The sequence below is a fragment of the Acipenser ruthenus genome, chromosome 12 (assembly GCF_902713425.1).
Source record: "Acipenser ruthenus chromosome 12, fAciRut3.2 maternal haplotype, whole genome shotgun sequence".
NCBI lineage: Eukaryota > Metazoa > Chordata > Actinopteri > Acipenseriformes > Acipenseridae > Acipenser > Acipenser ruthenus.
Genome location: NC_081200.1, coordinates 8,941,410 through 8,961,128, shown reverse-complemented (window position 1 = coordinate 8,961,128; position 19,719 = coordinate 8,941,410). Strand labels below are relative to the sequence as shown.

Below are 19,719 nucleotides of genomic sequence, written 5' to 3'. Positions count from 1 at the left end.
GGGTAATCACTATTTTCAGTGTTATTCCCCTCCTACGCCCTGTTTATCATCACGTGGTAGGGGTGAATGATACACGATGTAAATTGCGAGTTGCGCACGCAGCACTACCCGATGTGGGCTCCCTGCGAGAGCTGCGCTGTGCGAGCCTTCGTTCTGCAGCAATATACTCTTTGCTTTCAGCACCTATTCAGTAATAAATACTGGGCTATGCGCCTGCGCTTCAGTTGTAGCGTCAGAGCTGCTGTGTTGCTATAGTGACGGTCTGTTTGCTGCATGCATTGCTGCTCAGACAGGACAAGATGAAACTCAAACGATTCCTGCTTAGATATTATCCACCAGGTAACAATTATATATTTTAAATTACATTAATTCATGTACATGCATTAAATAACTTAACTAATGCATATATTACGGTATAAAGCCTGGCGTATGTTAAGGTTTGGTTTATCAGTGGTCTGAAAACAGCACAATGAATACTTCTGTTCTCTGGGAGAAAAACAAACAAAACAAAAAAATAAAAACACTCGTGTTTTGTCTTACCTTAGTTGTTGTACTTCTGTTACATAATGCTTTTTATAATAAATGTAAATTTCGCCAGTAATATAATCCAAGCCATTTAGCAAACTGTAGAATGAAACGTGACTGATTTAGTTTTACTTTCTTTGTAGCTTAACATTTTATTATGTCCAAGATTCTTGTTTTAAATGCTACATCATCATCATTATTATTATTATTATTATTATTATTATTATTATTATTATTATTATTATTATTATTATTATTATAAACGTAAAGGAATTTGTTGAAAAATTGTATTCATTTTAAGTATCTTAACAAGCAGTCAATGCTAAAGTTATACAAATTATTATGTTATGCACAAATGTAAGAATTGGCATTCTGTCAGCTGAGCAGAATATCCCCAAAATTGGGTTGAATTCGGAAAAGCAAAGCGGCCCATAATTTGGGACGTTATCTAAAAACCAACTCGGACCTGAATTTGTATGAAAAGCAAAGCGGACAAAAACCATGACAACAGTAGCAGTCTATATGTAAAACTGTGATTACATTACTGATAAACTAATGAATCCTGTAACACAACTGTAATAGCGGGCATGATATATTTGCAATTAAAATAAATCACGCAAACGATTATAGATATAAGCTATTTAAAAGAAAAAAAGTAGATCACCACAGAAAGCCAATTCTTATGTTGTACCGTTCCTTCCCAAAAAACGGCCCTGTGTCATACCTCCCGGAAACGGCTAAATTCCACTTTGCACTTTGAAAATGATACAAAGCAGTAAGTTAACACAATCCATCCATCTATCTATCTATCTATCTATCTATCTATCTATCTATCTATCTATCTATCTATCTATGGAAGTAAAATCGACAAAACAGATGCAAACAAATGTGGGTAACTACTGTACACATTTAGCTCAATGTTACAGTATTTGTTATTAAGTGGAACCTGTTTTTCTTTATACAGGAATTGTATTGGAATATGAAAAAGGAGGCGAGCTAAAGACCAAATCAATAGATTTACTCGATCTATCACCAGAGTAAGTATGAAGTACAAACAATAACTAATGTACAGTAGGCCTATGTGCTACTTTTATTATTATTATTTCAAATGTGAAATTATTTATTGGTCCAGTATGATGGGAGAAAAAAATGTGTATGTTGCTATGAAATGTACAACACATATTAAGACATTTCAATAGATTAAGTGCTTTCTAAATCTACCTCTTTCCAGACAACAGCTGTCTTCAGTAGACTCTCACTAATCCAACCCTATTCCAAACCATCATAATGAAAGGCATACTGACAGCAGTACAACGTGCTGACTAATTTCATGTAAAACGACATGTATGAATATTAATGGAAACTTTTTATTCTTTTTGCTGCAGCACAGATATTGATGCATTAGTAGAAGAAATTAAAAAGACTGAACCCCTTATCACTGCCTCACGCACAGAACAAGTAAAACAGCTGCTACAGAGACTACAAGAAAAACTTGGTCAACAGGATGATCACAAGTTTTACCTTTTTAAGGTAAGAAATATTGCAGAGCAATGCATTGTGGTTGAAGTGTTGCACTGATGACAGTCAATATAATACAATGTGATGCACACTTTATAGCATCTTTATCGCAAGGATCTCAAAGAGATTTACAACACTGTGGAGATGTGAAGTCACAAATGGACCAATGCTGATAGACGCATTTTTGTGGTGTGTGAACTTAAGACCTTCAGAACTGAACTCCATAATCTAGGAGGTAAAAGCTATCCCTGTTCCAATCAGGACAAATATAATATTTATCATGATGATTGCAGCAGAAGTAGTTTTCTCCGGATCTAAATTTAACAGATTGTTATTCTGACGGAAATGAAATTTCGCTTGCTGGTTCTTGAATGGAACTAAATGAAGCACAGTGTGTTTGTGAGAGGAACTTCATTTAGCTTCCTTCTAGATTGTGATTCTTATTTTAGACTTGACAAAAATCCATACTTACATATGACAGAAATGATCAGCAGCAGTTCATAAATATTAAAGTAAATGAGGTCTACTTTGCATATTATTGGATCATATTTGGCATAGTACAGTAAACAGGAAAGATGCAGTCCTTGTTAAACTTATAGGTACATATGCAAATGAATAATTCATGCAGTTTACAGAAGGCATCTCAGTACAAGACAAAGTAATATCATGTTAACATGTGATGTTTGAAGAATGTAAATACAGAACATATCTCCAATCTCATAAAATGCTTTTTTCAAGGAATTTAATTAAAGCATGCATTGCTGAGTGGTGTTTTGAGAACAGTTATCTAGAGCAGTATATATAAATAATTATATATAAATAATTTGAAATTTTATTTCTTTAAATCCTTTGTGTATGTTTTTGAATACTGTAGACATGTTTGCTGCCAAGCAAATTATTACCCCTTTGATTGGGCCTTAAGGTGACACGTTAATACATTCATTTCATATTAAAATATCATCACAGTGGCAACCATCAACACCAGCACAAATGTACGGTGATCTTCTTTTCCATTATACTGTATATCTATCACTAACATACCTTTGTGCTAAAACTTTATAGATGTTTAAGGAATATCTTTTGTCATTCCACATTTTATCTGTAGAGAGCAGCAGTTACCAACATCTAAACACTAGATAGAAGTGAGTTAAACCTTGCTGTTTCTCTGTTTTAGGTACTCCGGGCACACATCTTACCCCTTACAAATGTTGCATTTAATAAATCTGGCTCGAGGTGAGTTTCCTTATTTAAATACTTGTATTTACTGTTAAATGCTGTCACTTGAAATCTACTTAAACTTTACTTATACGTAAGTATGTGGCGACACAGGCATGTATTTATGCATTTTGTTATTTACAGCTTCATAACAGGGAGCTATGACAGAACTTGTAAAATCTGGGATACAGCATCAGGAGAAGAGCTCCACACACTGGAAGGACACAGAAATGTGGTCTATGCAATAGCATTCAACAATCCTTATGGGTAATGTGTTTAACGACATTTGATCAATCTGTATACATGTCATTGTATGTACATGTATTTTAAATGGAAACTTATTGTATTTGTTTTGAACTGTGGGTGAACAAAACCCACCAAATGGTTTTGTTTGTTATTAATGTTAAGTCATAATCCACACATCTCTAAATAAACCTTATGTTAGCAAAGCAAATACAGGTTTGCAACTTCAGAGGCTCATTTTTATGTAATCATTTTTATTTTTGTATTTTAGTGATAAAATTGCCACTGGATCCTTTGACAAGACTTGTAAATTATGGAGTGCAGAGACAGGCAAATGTTACCATACATTTCGAGGTCATACTGCAGAAATTGTAAGTGTTGAAATGAAAGCTTATTACTGTACTTAAACTTACAATTGACAAGTACGGACATGGACTGATGTCTGAACGATAAAATAATAATAATAACTCTTGCCTTTGAAATTCATCTTTTAAGTGTACTAAATGAAGCACAAAACAGAAACCAACAAAAATATTTGTAAGTGTTCCTACTAAAATATGAATGCATAAAGTTTTATACAACTATGCTTTAGTGTTTTATTAATACTACCCAATGACTTCAAAGAATCATTACCCGAATGCTATGTCTGTAATGCTTATAGTACATTAGAGTAGAGAGTACAAATAATGAGACTAATTACTAATATTGACTGCAGCTTTCAAGAGCAAGGCATTGCAAAATATTATTTTTAATTAGATATTGAATAAAAAAAAAAAGTGACATATAGTTAGTTACATGTTATGTTTGGTATTCATGACACACAGTGTATCACCCATTTTCTAAAAGATTAATTCATCGAAAGTTTACAGCACATTTTAAATAGTCCACAACTTAAAGCAGCAGGTTCAGCTATACAAGAAAAATGTAATTGTTTATTCAAGCTGTAGCAGTAAAAAAGAACATCTGTAAAGATATTTTTGGAAAGTCTTTTCTTTGGAAGCAGAGTTTCTCCTTTGCACCATGGTGAAACTGATATTTTAGGTGGTATGCACATTTTAATTTGTACGTATTTTACAGGTATGTTTGTCATTTAATCCGCAAAGTACACTGGTGGCAACAGGGAGTATGGACACAACAGCAAAGCTTTGGGATATCCAGACTGGAGAAGAAGCTGTTACATTAACAGTCTGTATAATTCTTATACTTTCAAAAGAGTATTTATTATGATTTGGGGCTATAACTTGAAGAGACTACATAATGTGATTGTTGAATATCAATATAACCATTCAACACTAGAGTCACACTAGAGACTAGTTTTATAAGTCATATTTTAGTAAATGAGTTGTCTAAAGTGTCTAGACCTGAATATTTAAATTTGTATTAAAGCGTCCGCTGTAGTGCACTGGGGTTTGAGATCTGTCCTCTAAATCACCGCAGGAACAAGAAGTGCTCTGGCTTTTCTGTTCCGTAACATCATGGATGCACAACTAAAGATTTATTATTGATCCAAATAGTTGTAGTTTTATTACATGGAACTTCCAGTATCAATATTTTGCTTAGATGTAAAGCTTTGACCAAAAATTGTGCATCATCCTATAGAATTAACTAATTTTGCTTCATAAAGTCGAATGAAACCTGCTAAATAATGTTACGTTAACGTATAGCATTACATACCGCTTTGTAATTCTCTATATACTTGGCAAAAATTGAAAAATGTGATATTTTGAAATCTAACATGAAATACTGTACTACTATCATGGCTTCCGGTAGACTTTTGCAGTATCATTTTGTAGTTTCTTTGATTACATGATGTTAAATAAAAGATATAAATTATTTTCATATAGTTCTTTATTTTATTTTTTTAATTATGTCTCAATCCTAGAAAAACTTTTGGCCATAGCTGTATTTTAAATCTTCCTTACTTTTGATCAAACTTGTTTCTGTTTATCCTCGACAGCTACGGTGTATACTATGCTGTATAACTTTTGTCTTTTGGGCTTTTTTAACTAGTGTATTCAATGAAAATAAAGTCCTTTATGTGATCGATAGAAATACAAAAAAAAATTCACCGATTTATATCTGTCATTGTAACACTTAGTACCCTAGTATTTAAATTATTCCAAACGTTATTTGCTTCACATATGCAACAAAAATGTCATTTGAACTTGCTGACTGTGGGGTTCGCTTCTGGCCTGGAATCCAACCCATACAGCTTGGCTTTAAAAATGACATTTCTAGAAAACTAAATATTTGTCATCATTGGTATCTGATAATATGCAATTCATTGAAATAGCTTTCGGTAGCTTTGTACTAAAATTTCTATGGGGAAAAACTATGTGGGATTTGAAGATGTCCTCCACAGATAATGCGGTGAAGGGCATGTTGACAGCTATCAAGTCACATAACATAGTAGTTTTCCAGAAAAAGGCCTTGGCGACATTCATCCTTATCTGAACTGCTCTAACATGGAGAAAATTGGATTGAAATTGAAGTACATTATATGCAAAGTGATTGTGTGTTGATAGGCAGATACCTGGAGTTAGTATTTTTTATTATCCATAAGACATGAATAATAATAATAATGATAGTGGCAAAAATTTCACACAATTTACTACTGAAGAAATTGACAAAACTGCCTTGATAATATTGCTATCCACTGCAGTTTTATTTAAAATGCATTATGATTGTTTTAAATCCGTGGCACAATTGTATTTTACAGGGCCATTCAGCTGAAATAATTTCACTGTCATTCAACACAACGGGAGACAAAATTATCACTGGATCTTTTGACCATACTGTTTCATTGTGGGATGTTCAATTAGGAAGGTATGGAATCTTTTCATTTTTTTAATTATATTCCTCCAAAAGTAATTTATAATAGTTAGCACTTTTTTTCTGTGCTGCTTTGATAAAGAATATGGAATCTACATTTATCTGCTCAATAGCCATTCAAGTTACAGAATTTAGTTTTTTTTTCAGCATATCAAGTACAGATATTTACATTTATATCCTGCTATGTGATGGGAGTCATACAACAGATGTTTCACTGCAATTTTAACTACATTAACAAATAAAATGATGAAAAACTTGTAAGTAAACCTTATCAAACAAGGAAGCCTTTCCTGTTCATCAAGCATTTATAGTTGCTGCTTTATTATTCATCACAGCATTAATTATGTTCTGCTTGAATGGTGCATAGTGCGTATCTATTTTATTTAATCATTTATTTATTGATAGTAAGGTCATACCGTCCAACTCCGATGGAAAAAATATTTTACAAATCACTGCACTGCAATGAAAAATGGAAACTGGCAAAAACATAAAATCTGTTTTACTGCAGTTCCATTATTATATTTTGGAATTGTCAGAAGCTGAGTGTTATAGATGTGTGAAATAATTATTTGCATTGCATTTTTAGGAGAATCCACACTTTGATCGGGCACAGAGGAGAAATAAGCAGTGCACAATTCAACTGGGACTGTTCACTTATTGTCACAGGATCTATGGATAAAACATGCATGGTGAGATTCTCAGATTTGTTCTATTAAATAAGAATTATTCCATTAAATAGGAATTGTTCCATTAAATAGGAATTCCTGTACTGTAAACAAATACAAGTTAAAGGGAACTCCACTTACTAAATCTGCATTTCCTGATGTGTAAAATCAGGAACTCATTAAATGCACAGTGACATAAAAAATAGGTGTATTGTTATGTGCATAAAATAATGTTATTTTTAAATGCATTACATATGTGTGTGGTTATTCTCCAGGTCTGGGATACAGTCAATGGCAAATGTGTTGCATCATTAACGGGACACGAAGATGAAGTATTGGATGTTTGCTTTGATTATACAGGGCAGCTTATTGCAACTGCATCTGCTGATGGTATGTAGTGCTGGTTGACATTCTTATTTCACTTCATTTGGTATTTGGTAATTTAGTGGTTTTGTAAAAAAAAAAATTTAGCATATATAAAAATCTATAAATAAATATACTATGTGTCTGTTATAGGATTGCATGTGTTCTTAATCATTATTTAATAACATTGCATAGATTATATTCATCAGGTAAAATCCCACAATTTGTAACCATTGTGCATTATATAAATTTAGGGTTGTGTTTTTTTTGTTTTTTTTTAATAAAAGGAACTGCAAGAGTTTATAGTGCCTCGTCACAGAAATGCATAGCTAAGCTTGAGGGACACGAGGGTGAAATTTCCAAGGTGAGTATTCGCAGCTTCTTCAGCAACAATGGGAAACTTAAATGCTGTCTAAAGACTGCTACACACCAGACTCAATGCCATTTTTCATTCCACAAAAAGATACTTTCGCAGCAACATGGCCATACACACCTGAAGCAACACAGACGCAATGCGACAGATTTAAAAACTGCCAGATCTATAAAACTATAAAAAAAATTGCAATTGACAAAACTATGATCAAGACTGGTACATATTCGACAACATGATGTGGAAATTAAATGCCATATATGGCAACAAATCATACATACCAGGCTTATCCAGTTCCTTCTAAATGAACTCACGGATATTGTCTTTCATCTCTTATCTTTATAATTACGATAATATTTGTTGTAAAGCGCTCTGTATTTTTCGTGTTTATTATTCTTTCTTCTCTCCCGTTGTCTCTGTTCTGTTTCTTTGAGCCTGCATGTTCACTGCAAGGATATTTCGTCACTTGGTGGCTTTCAACCGCGTTTTTCAGTCACCTACTGAAAGCCGGATGTGCAGTTGAAATACATTTCATAATTTTGAATTTAGCGCTCATTTGTTTTGTGGAGACAATAGCATTGAGCAAACCCTCCATGAGTAATAAACGAAAGCAGGAGGCTTTAAACCAGAGTTTACTTTCACCTGAAACAGCGGTGAACCTGCAATCGTACACACTGTAGCCTGTACAAGGCAAGCAACCTCAAACATCATGAAAACACATTTTCAACCGAATATCCTCCTGGATCAGACTGAAGGCAGATGCGAGTTTTGTATGGCAAGCATGGAATATCCCTCGTGGCAAACGTCCTTATTCATATGAATGAATCTTTTGATAAAACTGGAGTGTTGGCGTCAGACTAGAGAATGCATGTTTAAATGTTCTATTGCAGGTCTAAAATTAATATTATATTTACATATCTTACGTCTCGTCGTGAGCAGGTACTGTAATCCCTTTCAAAATAAATGCAGTGCATTTATCATCAACAAAGCTCTTAACAGTATTTGATACACACAGCAGTCATACAAAAAAAAAGCGTCTTTTTTTTAACACACCATTCAGATCTTCAGGGGAAGAATCTTTACAAAAATGTGTTTTTATGTGGTGTTTTTTGGTGAAATCAGGTCAGTTATTGTATTTTGCTTCATAATAACTGAATATATATATATATATATATATATATATATATATATATATATATATATATATATATATATATATATATATATATATATATATAATATAAAGTGTGTAATTCATACAGTATAAACAGAAATAATGGAAAAACACCAGTGTGTTACATTTACAGTTTAATCCACTGTAGATCTACAGTACAATACACATTACACAGAAATTGCAGGCTTTGCACTGTTCTATCCCGTGTTTTTGTGTATTTTGCTGTCATCAAGAGATAGCCTAACAGCTACTGTACTGCACAGTAAGGCTAGTATTTAAAATGTCTTGCTGTCGCACACATTGCATGTTGTACAGCACGTGTCTTGAGGCTCTCGATCATATGGAAATGTTGGTATGGGGCTGGCAGGGTCAGGACATTTGGCCGCCCCTGGTATATGCTGTCTCTCTTTTATTACAAATTGTATACTCTGTTTACTTAGCATGTGTTAGAAGTGAGGAAAAATAAGCAGTAGAACAAAGGTCAGGTTTTGAGAAGCTAGTGGCAGAATGTGTGCAACATCTATTAAATAGTGTCAACATTGTCAGTATATGCCTTTGGGTTTAAACTAATTATTCTGATAATGCCTGGAGCTAGTTTGTTCTTCAAATGTCTGAGATTGTGGCTCTTCTTTTCCCCTGGGGCTTACATAAAGAAGTCACACTTAGCACATTTTGTGGGACAGCAAGAGCCAGGATACATGCACGGTTTGCAGAATCCCAATATATATTATTCAGTGTAAGACACAGTTACTTATATACAAGCCTAAGAAAAGGCCATTACAAGAAAGACACTAAAATGCATTGAAGATTAACCATAAAACCTTTCTCTGTGTAATCCAGTCAGCAATTTTGAAAGCTGTTCAATGGACAGCTCTTTCACACCTTCTCATTTTCCAGACTGTAAAGTCTCACATAAACTGAATAAAAAGAAAAGACAAAAAGTAAAGATTACATAAATGCATAGCACAAAAGTACACAGTTATACCTTTATTTTTGTAAACCTTTGGTGTAGTTGCTAATTGTAACCCTGTTTTTACACAAAATGGTGGTTTAACAGAAAGGCTGTAAGAATGCTAAGCGGTAAATTATACTCATACAAAAGTACTTCTCAGCTGTTACTCAGAATCAGTTATTGGCGCCAAGAAAATTATAATTCAGTGGAGATAATCCAACCTTCTGCTCATCATCTTTTGTTTTTCAATTCATTTGTAGATTTCAAGAGCCTTAATATCAAAATGTTATTTGAAAATTAGTAAGAACTAGAAAAGGTCATTCAATGAGGTCCTTGGCAAGAGACAATACTGTACAGTTACTGTATATCAAATTACAAATACATGACAACATGTAATATAAAACTAGAGGCCCTAATGAAATCGATCTGCAAAATAATACAGAGCAGCTGTTATCTTTCATTACCAGTTATTTAAGGATTTAGGATTTTATATGCTTAATTAATCCCTCTACCATCCTTTTTTTCTACACTACATATTCAGATTTAAGCCTTCCCTGCACTTGCAAGTGAATCAGTTTCCCTATAGTGCTGTAACCAGAATTGGACATTGTACTCTAGGTCAGCTTTACCAAAGCATCATTGTTTAACAGTTGGCATTATTTGGAAATTAAACAAATATGGTGCTTTCAAAAGGAACAAAAGAGTAACCTGGAAGTCAAAATAATGCATTGAATTGAGAATTCTGCCTGCTTAGTCCCCAATGTGTGACTGGCATTTATCTTCAAATGAAAGTGTCTTTCATGTCATCTTGAGCCTGCCACTTAAAAATAAAGCTGAACATCATGCACACCTTATACAGTATATAAAGACAGTCAGAGTATAGGATTTAGCCTCCTTGAGGAAACTTATTGCAGTGTGCAGGGCCCAGAGCGTATACTCAGTTGTCTCCCCCCCCCCCCCCCCCCAGCTTTGCTTTAACCCACAGGGCAGTCGTATTTTAACTGGAAGTGCTGATAAAACTGCCAGAATGTGGGATCCGCATACAGGCCAGTGCCTCCAGATATTGGAGGGGCATACAGATGAGATATTTTCATGTGCTTTCAACTATGAAGGCAATACCATTATTACAGGTAAGAAACTGTGTCATCATGATTAAGGACAGCAGTTTTATTTACGTACTCTTACTTTGGCGAAATCAGTCTAACTTTGAATCTGCTGCACGTTGTACCCTAGTTTTGTCATACAGGCATAGTGACTGGCTATATAGCCATTGTATTGATCTTATCTTAAGCATTGGCATTATAGGATAGCCACCATTCATAGTAAAAGGTAATGCTTCTCTCTCCAAGGAGTTACATTGTTATAGAAACAAGTTCAAATACAACACATTTTACAGACTCAAAAATTAGCAGTTGAATTTGTGCAGGTATAGTAAATAAAGAAAAGCGGTGGGATTAGAAAACTGGAATATCTAATATTTTTACAACACTTTGGAGAGATTGGAAGAGAAATACATTCTAAGCCATTTAAATAGTAAAGCTTGTTTGATCTGCCAAAATACATTTTTCATTTAAAATGGGTCTTCCTTTAATGTTCTCATTGTTTTGTGTTTTAGGCAGTAAAGATAACACCTGCAGAATATGGCGCTGAAAGAGGAATGTAATTGAGGAAAAGATAATGGCATGAAACCAAGTAACATTTTAGCCAGAAGTGAAGAGGCTTATTTAACACTTACTTCATGAAGAAACACCCTTTTTCTTCTTTCTTGAATTAATCGTCACAATGAAAATAATTACGATTCCAGTTTTCTTTACAGAGAACACAAGTTTGGTATTTCATGTTTTACTTGTATTGAACTTCTTATACATCATGTTTTTAATGCTGTAGTGATGTCTAATCTGAGTGCTTTTATAAAGTTCCACTGAGGCATTCAGAACATCCTGGATGTAATGACTTATTTCTATTCCATTTTCTTAAATAAAAGATTTATAAAAATAAAAAAAAACACGGTTGATTAACTTACTTTGAAATTTGTTTTTCTGAAGCTAATTTTGCAGTTGTCATCTGTCACTTTATGTATTTATTTTGTTTCCAATGTATTTATCAATGTTGCATTTCACATTCAAAACACAGCTGGTAGCATTACAGTGTACTGCGAGTCACAGCTCATACTTGAAATATATATGAAAGAATCTGCACTGGTTAAAACTTCATTGAATTTCTGAAGTTGCAACAATGGCTTTGCTAAATCTAATGTGACGTTTATAGGGGGCATGTGTGTCAGATTATCAAATATACATTCAACCCTGAGGATGTGCACAATATCAAGGGCCTGATTTTCCACTATGGGACAATTACTCACATCAAACATATACTATGCATTTTTCCCACAGTAGAAGATACAGGCATAAGAAGTGTGGTCATAATTTAGTGAATATTTCTAGTTTTTGTACATGTCAGGTTTTGGTGGGGAAAAAAATTGGGTACAGGAAATGCATGACATAAATTTATTAATTTCAAAATATTACATTCAATACTACAGAAATATTTTTGACAATTGACAGTTTTTTTGTGTGTGCTTTAAATGCTGATAAAACATTACCATATTACAGCAAAAACATACTAACAAACTAGTTCCACGTACAGGTTCATTATACTGCAAAATGTAATCCACACCATTGATCACAGAGTACAGGTTTACCTTTGCTAGTCGTTAGTTTTAAAAACTCTAAAGAAGTACATACACTGTCAAAGGTACAATAATCCAAAATATACAGTATGTACAGTTATCTCAAACAAATAACTTAATTCAAAATAAAATGGAGCACAGTTAACCAGAATACTTGAATGAAATCTCCAAATTACAAACTGTTTTGTACATAAAGTAGCTGAAATAAACATGAACCAGGCACAGCTTCTCCATATTAAACACGCTTCCTTTCATGCACTGTATACATGGACAAACCTACTTCTTTACTACAGGTGCACAGTGCAACCACAGTTCTTCAAATTATATTTAATTAAACAAAAATGAGGCCCAAATCTTAATAGTTTATAAATACATTTTCTATAGTTTAATTACTGATGCACTCAAGCTTTAAAAAAAAAAAGTCTACTCATGAAGAGTAAACAAATGACATCATTTATCACAGTTTTGTTAGTAAGGACAGTTTGAAGACTTTTGGTGATACAAATCTGCAGATTCTGAAATAAAGCAAGCATTTAAAATTTAACTAATTTGGTCAATTGCAACAAACTAAAAGTAGCGCACTAACTGGGGATGATCCCGTGGTTCGTACGTTATCAGCACTATAGTCTTTAGGACAGTTTCAACTAATCAAGCACCTGCAGATAGTCTGCAGGTAGGTTTAAGATGTTCTCAATTGCAACAAACACAACATATCAGTCATCTGCCCCTGAGAGGATCATAAACTAATTGATAAGTTCAGTGATTCTTTCGACTAAGCTGTACTAACTTTTAACTCATGAATTTCTGTTAACTATTCTTTTCAACTACAGTACTAAATGTCTTTGTAGTGAGTGTTATAGATACATTTAATCGACACCTTATATGTCTCACCTTAATATCTTTTAAAATAGGTTTTGTTTTAAAACTTATTGTAAAATGTGCCTCTTTTTTTTCACAGGAAGTGTATTAATGAATGTATTTCCCATACACGAAGTAGAAATGATCAGTTTATCCCTGAGGTCTGTATTAAAGTTGTGGATCAGCTGATCCTGACCTTTGTTTTTCCATTGCAGTTGGTACTTAGATAGTAAGAGCTACAGATGATCCGCAGCTAGTACTCAATTTAGTACAGAACCAAAGATCACATTCTCAAGCTTGTTGCAATTGACCAATTATTACCAAAAATTTTTTTTAGTTTTTCGTGCATTGTTTTAGCAAGAGTATCATGCTAACCTTAGAAGGTTTATACTCATTTAAGTTTGAACTCACATTTTCAGATACTTCTTCAGAAATCACTTTACAAATGAATGTCACCATCTTCAAAATCAACAAACGTTCTTTCTGCCTATTTATAATAATCGGGTCACAGTTTCTAACAAGACCAAGGACATATTTTACATTCTTAATAAACCTTGCACAATTTAAACACAATGGGACAGTGTTTTAACAATATAAGCATCAGGAGATCTTGTTAAATCCATCCTGTATTTTAATAATAATCCTAATCTTTGTTCTGTGCAAACGCCACCCAATGATGTTGTTCACTCCACCTGCAAACAGTTGTTAATACAGAATCATATTTGAGCAGATAAAAGTGTTTTTATCCAGATTGCCAAATCGTGATTTTGAATTTTGATAACTGAAAGTGAACACTGCTCACAGGATTTTTGATTAAAATCTTTCATCTTGTTTGGTTCTATTTTAATGATCTAAAACAGCAGTGGGTCTTGATACCACAACACTAAAAGTCACAAATTAGCTTTATCGATTACCTTTTTCCAGTATATTTTTCATAACCTGTTAAATCATGTTAAAGTTGGTAGATCATGTAATAAACCTGTATTGCTGGTGCCTCCTGTCAGAATTAAAATCACTAAACACATTAAAATATGCCAAAGAATGCTGGGTTATCTATTCTTAATAACACTGCCCTAAATGCCGTAATTGTCGGGATCATTAAAATAAAGTCCATGATGTGGCTAAAAGTGAGCTGATATCAAATCTGTTGAATTGTAAATTTGTTTGCTTAGCTCAAATCCAGGAGCCAGTCAAAAAGATTTGAAACAGCATCAGCATTTTCTTCTTGTAGTTTGCAATACTCAACAACTGCACGGAAGAGGTCTCCAACATTCCAAGCCTTCTGCTGAACAAAACGCACCACTTCCAGGAACTAAAACAGAAGCCAAGACAATAAAAATTGTGATTTCCATGTTTTGGAACATGTTAACAGTGTAGCTGCAAATACAGTGGAACTCTGTTTATCTGCACGCTTGGGGGGACATAGGTCCACGGATGTGTGAAATCCACAGATAAATGAGGTGTCATTGCGTGTGACTAGAATGCATGAATAAAATACAGAAACTAGTAATGTAAACCAAATTGTATGCAATACAATATATCACAAAGACATAATAATGTTTTAAAATTAGTTTACTTTGACAGTGATACTCCTAGCAAAATCTTTTCAAAATGTGATACCCCTCCAACCCAGTTTCCCTAGCTTTTTCTGTTACAAAAAAAAAAAAAAAAATACTAATAATGAATAAATATACTACAAAACAAAATAATACTACAAAGCTACATGATCATTATTCCTGTCATTTAATGACAGGAATAAGCTATTCGGCCCATCAGAGCTCACAATTTTCCTGTAAACTAAGTCGTGTGGCTAGCAGCTAGAACCTTGACAAAGTCCATCATTTTGTTTCAGTGAGGCAAAATATGTTTGCTTGGCTTCACTAAGTAACTGCCTCAGGAGAACTAATTTTACAGAATCCTTCTGCTGTTCATACCAAGACATGAATCGTTGCATCTGTAGCGCTGCTGTCTTGGCGTTGACGCCACAGGTTAGACTGATGCATGTGTCTTTGTGTGTGTGTGTGTGTGTGTGTGGACCGTCAGCATTAAGTCTACATTGGCAATAATGTACTGTATTTCAGAGATAAAACTCGTCACGGAGCCGTGGATAATTGAAGTCGCGGATAAATGAGGTTTATATACCCTGTCATCTTGACAAAAACATGTTTCAGGTGTCATCATCTCAGCAGCTCCAGCAAATATAAGCAGCAGTAAAACAACATATACAATGTATATAGATATAGTTTAACTTCACTCAAGTCACGGATTTATCTTATGACAATGCTACATAAAAGTGTGCATTAGACCAGATACTGTGGAGTTTGCTCTGAGGTCAGATGACTGGTGTGGCATGCAAAAAAACTAAAAGTACTGGTATGCAGAAAACTTGATTGAGTCTTGGAACCAGCGAATCAAATTCTAGAGCTCTGCAGATTTGCTCAGAAAGCTCTGTTTAAAGGCACCAGCTATGCATCCTGGGCTGAGTTTATGTGTAGGAGAGTAAAATAATACTACTTGAATACAAGTGCTCTCTTGTAATGATCTGTAATACAGCAACAGATTATAACCATATAAACTTGGCCATTTCAATATAGTAATAGAAATTACTGTACATTCATAAAGTCTATATTTAATTACAATTTAATCAACACTTTATAACAACCTAATTGACTCCAGAATTGCTTTAAAAAAAATCGTGTGGGGCTCCCAAATAAGACTAATTTACTCAATTTTTCTTAAATATTTTGTAACACTCTTTGTGTTTCTTGTCCTACACATACCTTTTCTATCCTCTTCTCCTGAGATTTGATAAAGTAGATGGTTGGAACCCCAAGTTCTGAAGCAGCTATCCACTGTAAGGTAGCCCGAAGCTCTGAGTCCACACAGTCGGGCTCCAGGTCAAAGTTCATCACCAGCAGGTCTTTGTGGCAGCTGTTTGTTCCTATGGATAGTCCAGATGTGCATTCTATAAAGAGGCAATTGCATGGATCAGTTTATATGCATACAGGTTGATATGATTATTGCTATACTGTGAATATAGCTCCGGTAGATGAAGTAACTACTTTTTTTAAAGCATTTTTTCATTGCCTCAGTGATACATTACAGTTTTAATACATTGTAGTTTATTTTATTTATCTAAACTGCAGCAAATGGAAATATCACATATATCAATCCTGCTGGTGAGTCACTAAATAAAACTAAAACTAAAGGACAGAGATAGGGCTGGAGTTTTATGGTATCAGTATTATCATTTTTATCAGTTTCAGTCAACGTTTAAAACATCCATTTTAAAATGCATTGTTTCTTTAGTAAGTTGTTCATTTGCAGAAGCCAATTAAGTTATGTTCTCCATAATAACTAAGGCAAATATTTAAATTAAGGTTTTATTTTGTTTGTTTTTTTGCCAGTGTGGTAAAGTGCAACATGTAGCCAATTATTATTTTTTTAATTAGTTAAATTACACTTCATTCCTAGAAGTAATATGATGAAATACAGTAGAAATAATAGATTTTTTAAATTTTGTAACTAATTCTTAAAATACTTAAATGTATTACTTACCATCCAAATTGTCTTGCTTTTCTTTAAGTATCTTCTTTTTTTCCACTATTTTACTTAAAAGAAAAAAAGGGGTTTTGTTTATCTTCATATCACAAAATTCGACTGAAAACCAGGCTAATTCTAACATATATTTTTTAAATATATAGCCACCACATGGACTAAATGCTAGCACGGTACATTAATTAACCTTTGATGAAAGTTCTATTTTTTATTCACAAAAATGGCATGCTTTTCTTACTTTGTGTGCTCTCAACCCCAGTTATTTTGCAGGACCTACTTAAGATTCCTATACACCTGGTGGCAGTGTAGAATGTGACTTGTACAGCTGTTCCTAGCAAAAGGTAAAGCATTGTGGGATCATTTCTAAAATGAAGTCTAGTTTCTTTATTTACCCCCAGCACCATTTATTTAGATAGGGATTTTGAATAGCATTACAGCAAAGCCAATGTTCTCGGTTATTCAAGCAATAACAAGAAGGAGCATGAAATGTACGAGAAAATAAATGCCTCAAAAACAGCTATGATAAAATCTGAGACCCGAGGAGAGAAGGAGATGGTTGCTTCCAGGAATACTTTATGTTTCCTCTAATTATAGTTTTTATGTGCGTGACAAGTGCTTGCTGTGCTGTAAATGGTTGGCCACCTTTCTGACTTTTGTTTTAATTGAAACTGTACTGTGGGATTCCAATGAAATTGAATGGAGAAATATTCTACTTGTCACTTAATTCTGCTGTTAAAATCTGTAGGGGTGAATAGATATGGACTGCAAACACTAAAATTAAAAGGAAGTCAAAACAGGGTTTGATGTGAGTCATGTGACTGAACTTTGAAAGATATGTCATGTCCTACATAGGTTCATATTCTGCTCTTGTTCTAATTGATTCGCTCTATTCCATTTAAACTTCATGCACTGTTGTTTCCTTTGTTCCTGTTAATGTAAAACCCAATAACCACTGGCATTGAGTTACTGCTGATAACATTATTCTAGATTGCTTTGGCATGTACCCACAATCTTTAACACAGTCAACTTCAGAATCAAGTATCCAATCTCTGTATTTTATACTAGTCCCTCGTCACCTCCCAATACACACAACATCATGATAAGCAACTGCTGTGTATTTGAGTAACATTCCTTTATAGTGATTGATCTCCTCATGAGCTCCTCTAAACTGCCTCAGTATGTCACTTGGCAAACAGACCAACCTGGCTTATTATCATTCACATACGAATACCTCATGTTTAATACATCTTTGTCCACATGTAGCCCTGTAGACTGTTTACTTAAGACTGTACTTAGAAACCTGATTACAGGGCATTGATGACTGTTAGGCAGCTGACTGCTACATGAAGGTAAAGACAAACTACCAAGAAACAGCCATTTATATTCTGTAACAATACATTTTAATTTGTTTTTATTTTGAACATTTCAATCTGTAAAAATACATTGAAAGCATTCCATTACCATTAGGTAATGTAACTCATGGATTTTGCAAAGAACATGCTTTCAATTATATATATATATATATATATATATATATATATATATATATATATATATATATGTATATATATTAATTACAATAAACAAATGATTCTGTAAGCAATTAAGGTTCAACACAGTCACACAGAGTGTAAAAACATAATAAAGGAATTCATTGCAACTACAGCCTTTCATCAAACCCCCTCTCACTAATTAAAAAACATTTTTAAAGTAGTATGCAGAGGTTCACAGGTCTCTAAATGGGGACTTTTTTAGTGTAAAAGACATACTGTGCTCCCTCGTTATAAGGTGGCTCTTTATACCAAGGAACAGGTTATAAGGGGGAATGGTCTTGACTCCCTTTAATGTCATTACATAATGTCATTACAGTAGCACTTGAATTGCAAGGTCACTTACCTGGGGCTCCCAACTCCAGCGTTATAAAGGGGGAGCACTGAAGCCAGGCAAGATGTATACTGTACTTTACTTATTATACAAGATGTATACTTATGAGAACATACAGTAGTTATACATGTTTGGAGTTGTAGAGGAGAGAGGAGGTGGAGGAATGTCACAAAGAGATTGTGAGGTCATAATGGTGATCAGCTCTGATTGGCAACTTTGTCTCCTTGACATTTCATATACATTCTCATTTTGGTAAAACTTTAAGGCACTGCGTACATACCTTATCAATGTACATGGTGAAACAGCTTCCTGTAAACCTTCGAGATCCACAAGACCAAGGCTGCTGGATGCACTACTGTTTCCATTGCTGAAATTTAAAACATAGAAAAGTATAAGAACAATTTGTGTCCTGTTGATGTGGCTTGTTTTAAGGGAGTCTGGTAAAGGTCTGGCAGGAAGGAATCCATTTTGTTACGGTTAAATTTAATTTGAATCTCACTTTGTATCATATGGTGCTTGGTAGAGTTTAATTAGTATATTAATCTGCATGAAATCTAATTATCCATGAGATATACTTTATATACTGTAACTGATTATGCAAGCAATATGTGAACTGCCACATTTCAATGTGAAACCTTACAACCTGCAAACTGCTCATTTGTTACGGTAATCATATATGATTAAAAATCTGGAAATCCTAAAACTAATATGCCAGGCACATACTGTTTTCAAATGGAGGAGCGACAGTAAAGTGCACTTATTTCCAGTGTGGTTATACCATTTGACTGAATGTACTTAATAAATCACAATCAAATATTATTGTTCAGATGACCGTCTCCCTAAGTGCCGTTCATAAGAAGGCAATCTTCTACC

General features: G+C 33.9%; 2 protein-coding genes across 4 annotated transcripts in view; one reads left to right on the top strand and one right to left on the bottom strand.

Annotated features, from left to right (window-relative positions):
• Positions 1 to 212: 212 nt before the first annotated feature.
• daw1 (dynein assembly factor with WDR repeat domains 1) lies at positions 213 to 11,861 on the top strand. The gene is made up of 13 exons (XM_034028263.3): positions 213 to 339; positions 1,490 to 1,562; positions 1,911 to 2,055; positions 3,218 to 3,276; positions 3,403 to 3,525; positions 3,773 to 3,872; positions 4,579 to 4,686; positions 6,221 to 6,327; positions 6,920 to 7,022; positions 7,274 to 7,388; positions 7,649 to 7,725; positions 10,825 to 10,987; positions 11,473 to 11,861. Exons 1-13 carry the CDS (start codon positions 300 to 302, stop codon positions 11,505 to 11,507), a joined length of 1,248 nt encoding a protein of 415 aa, XP_033884154.1. The 5' UTR covers positions 213 to 299; the 3' UTR covers positions 11,508 to 11,861.
• Positions 11,862 to 12,350: 489 nt separating this feature from the next.
• The window catches only part of LOC117416564 (A-kinase anchor protein SPHKAP-like), a 103,675-nt gene continuing 96,306 nt past the window's right edge, over positions 12,351 to 19,719 (bottom strand). For all 3 annotated transcript variants that reach the window (XM_034027727.3, XM_034027729.3, XM_034027730.3), the window contains 4 exons: positions 19,127 to 19,213; positions 16,963 to 17,015; positions 16,185 to 16,369; positions 12,351 to 14,716 (listed from right to left, as the gene is read on the bottom strand). In XM_034027727.3, the coding sequence (XP_033883618.2) occupies positions 14,573 to 14,716; positions 16,185 to 16,369; positions 16,963 to 17,015; positions 19,127 to 19,213 (469 nt within the window). In that variant the 3' untranslated portion in view covers positions 12,351 to 14,572. The remainder of the gene's footprint in view (positions 14,717 to 16,184; positions 16,370 to 16,962; positions 17,016 to 19,126; positions 19,214 to 19,719) is intronic.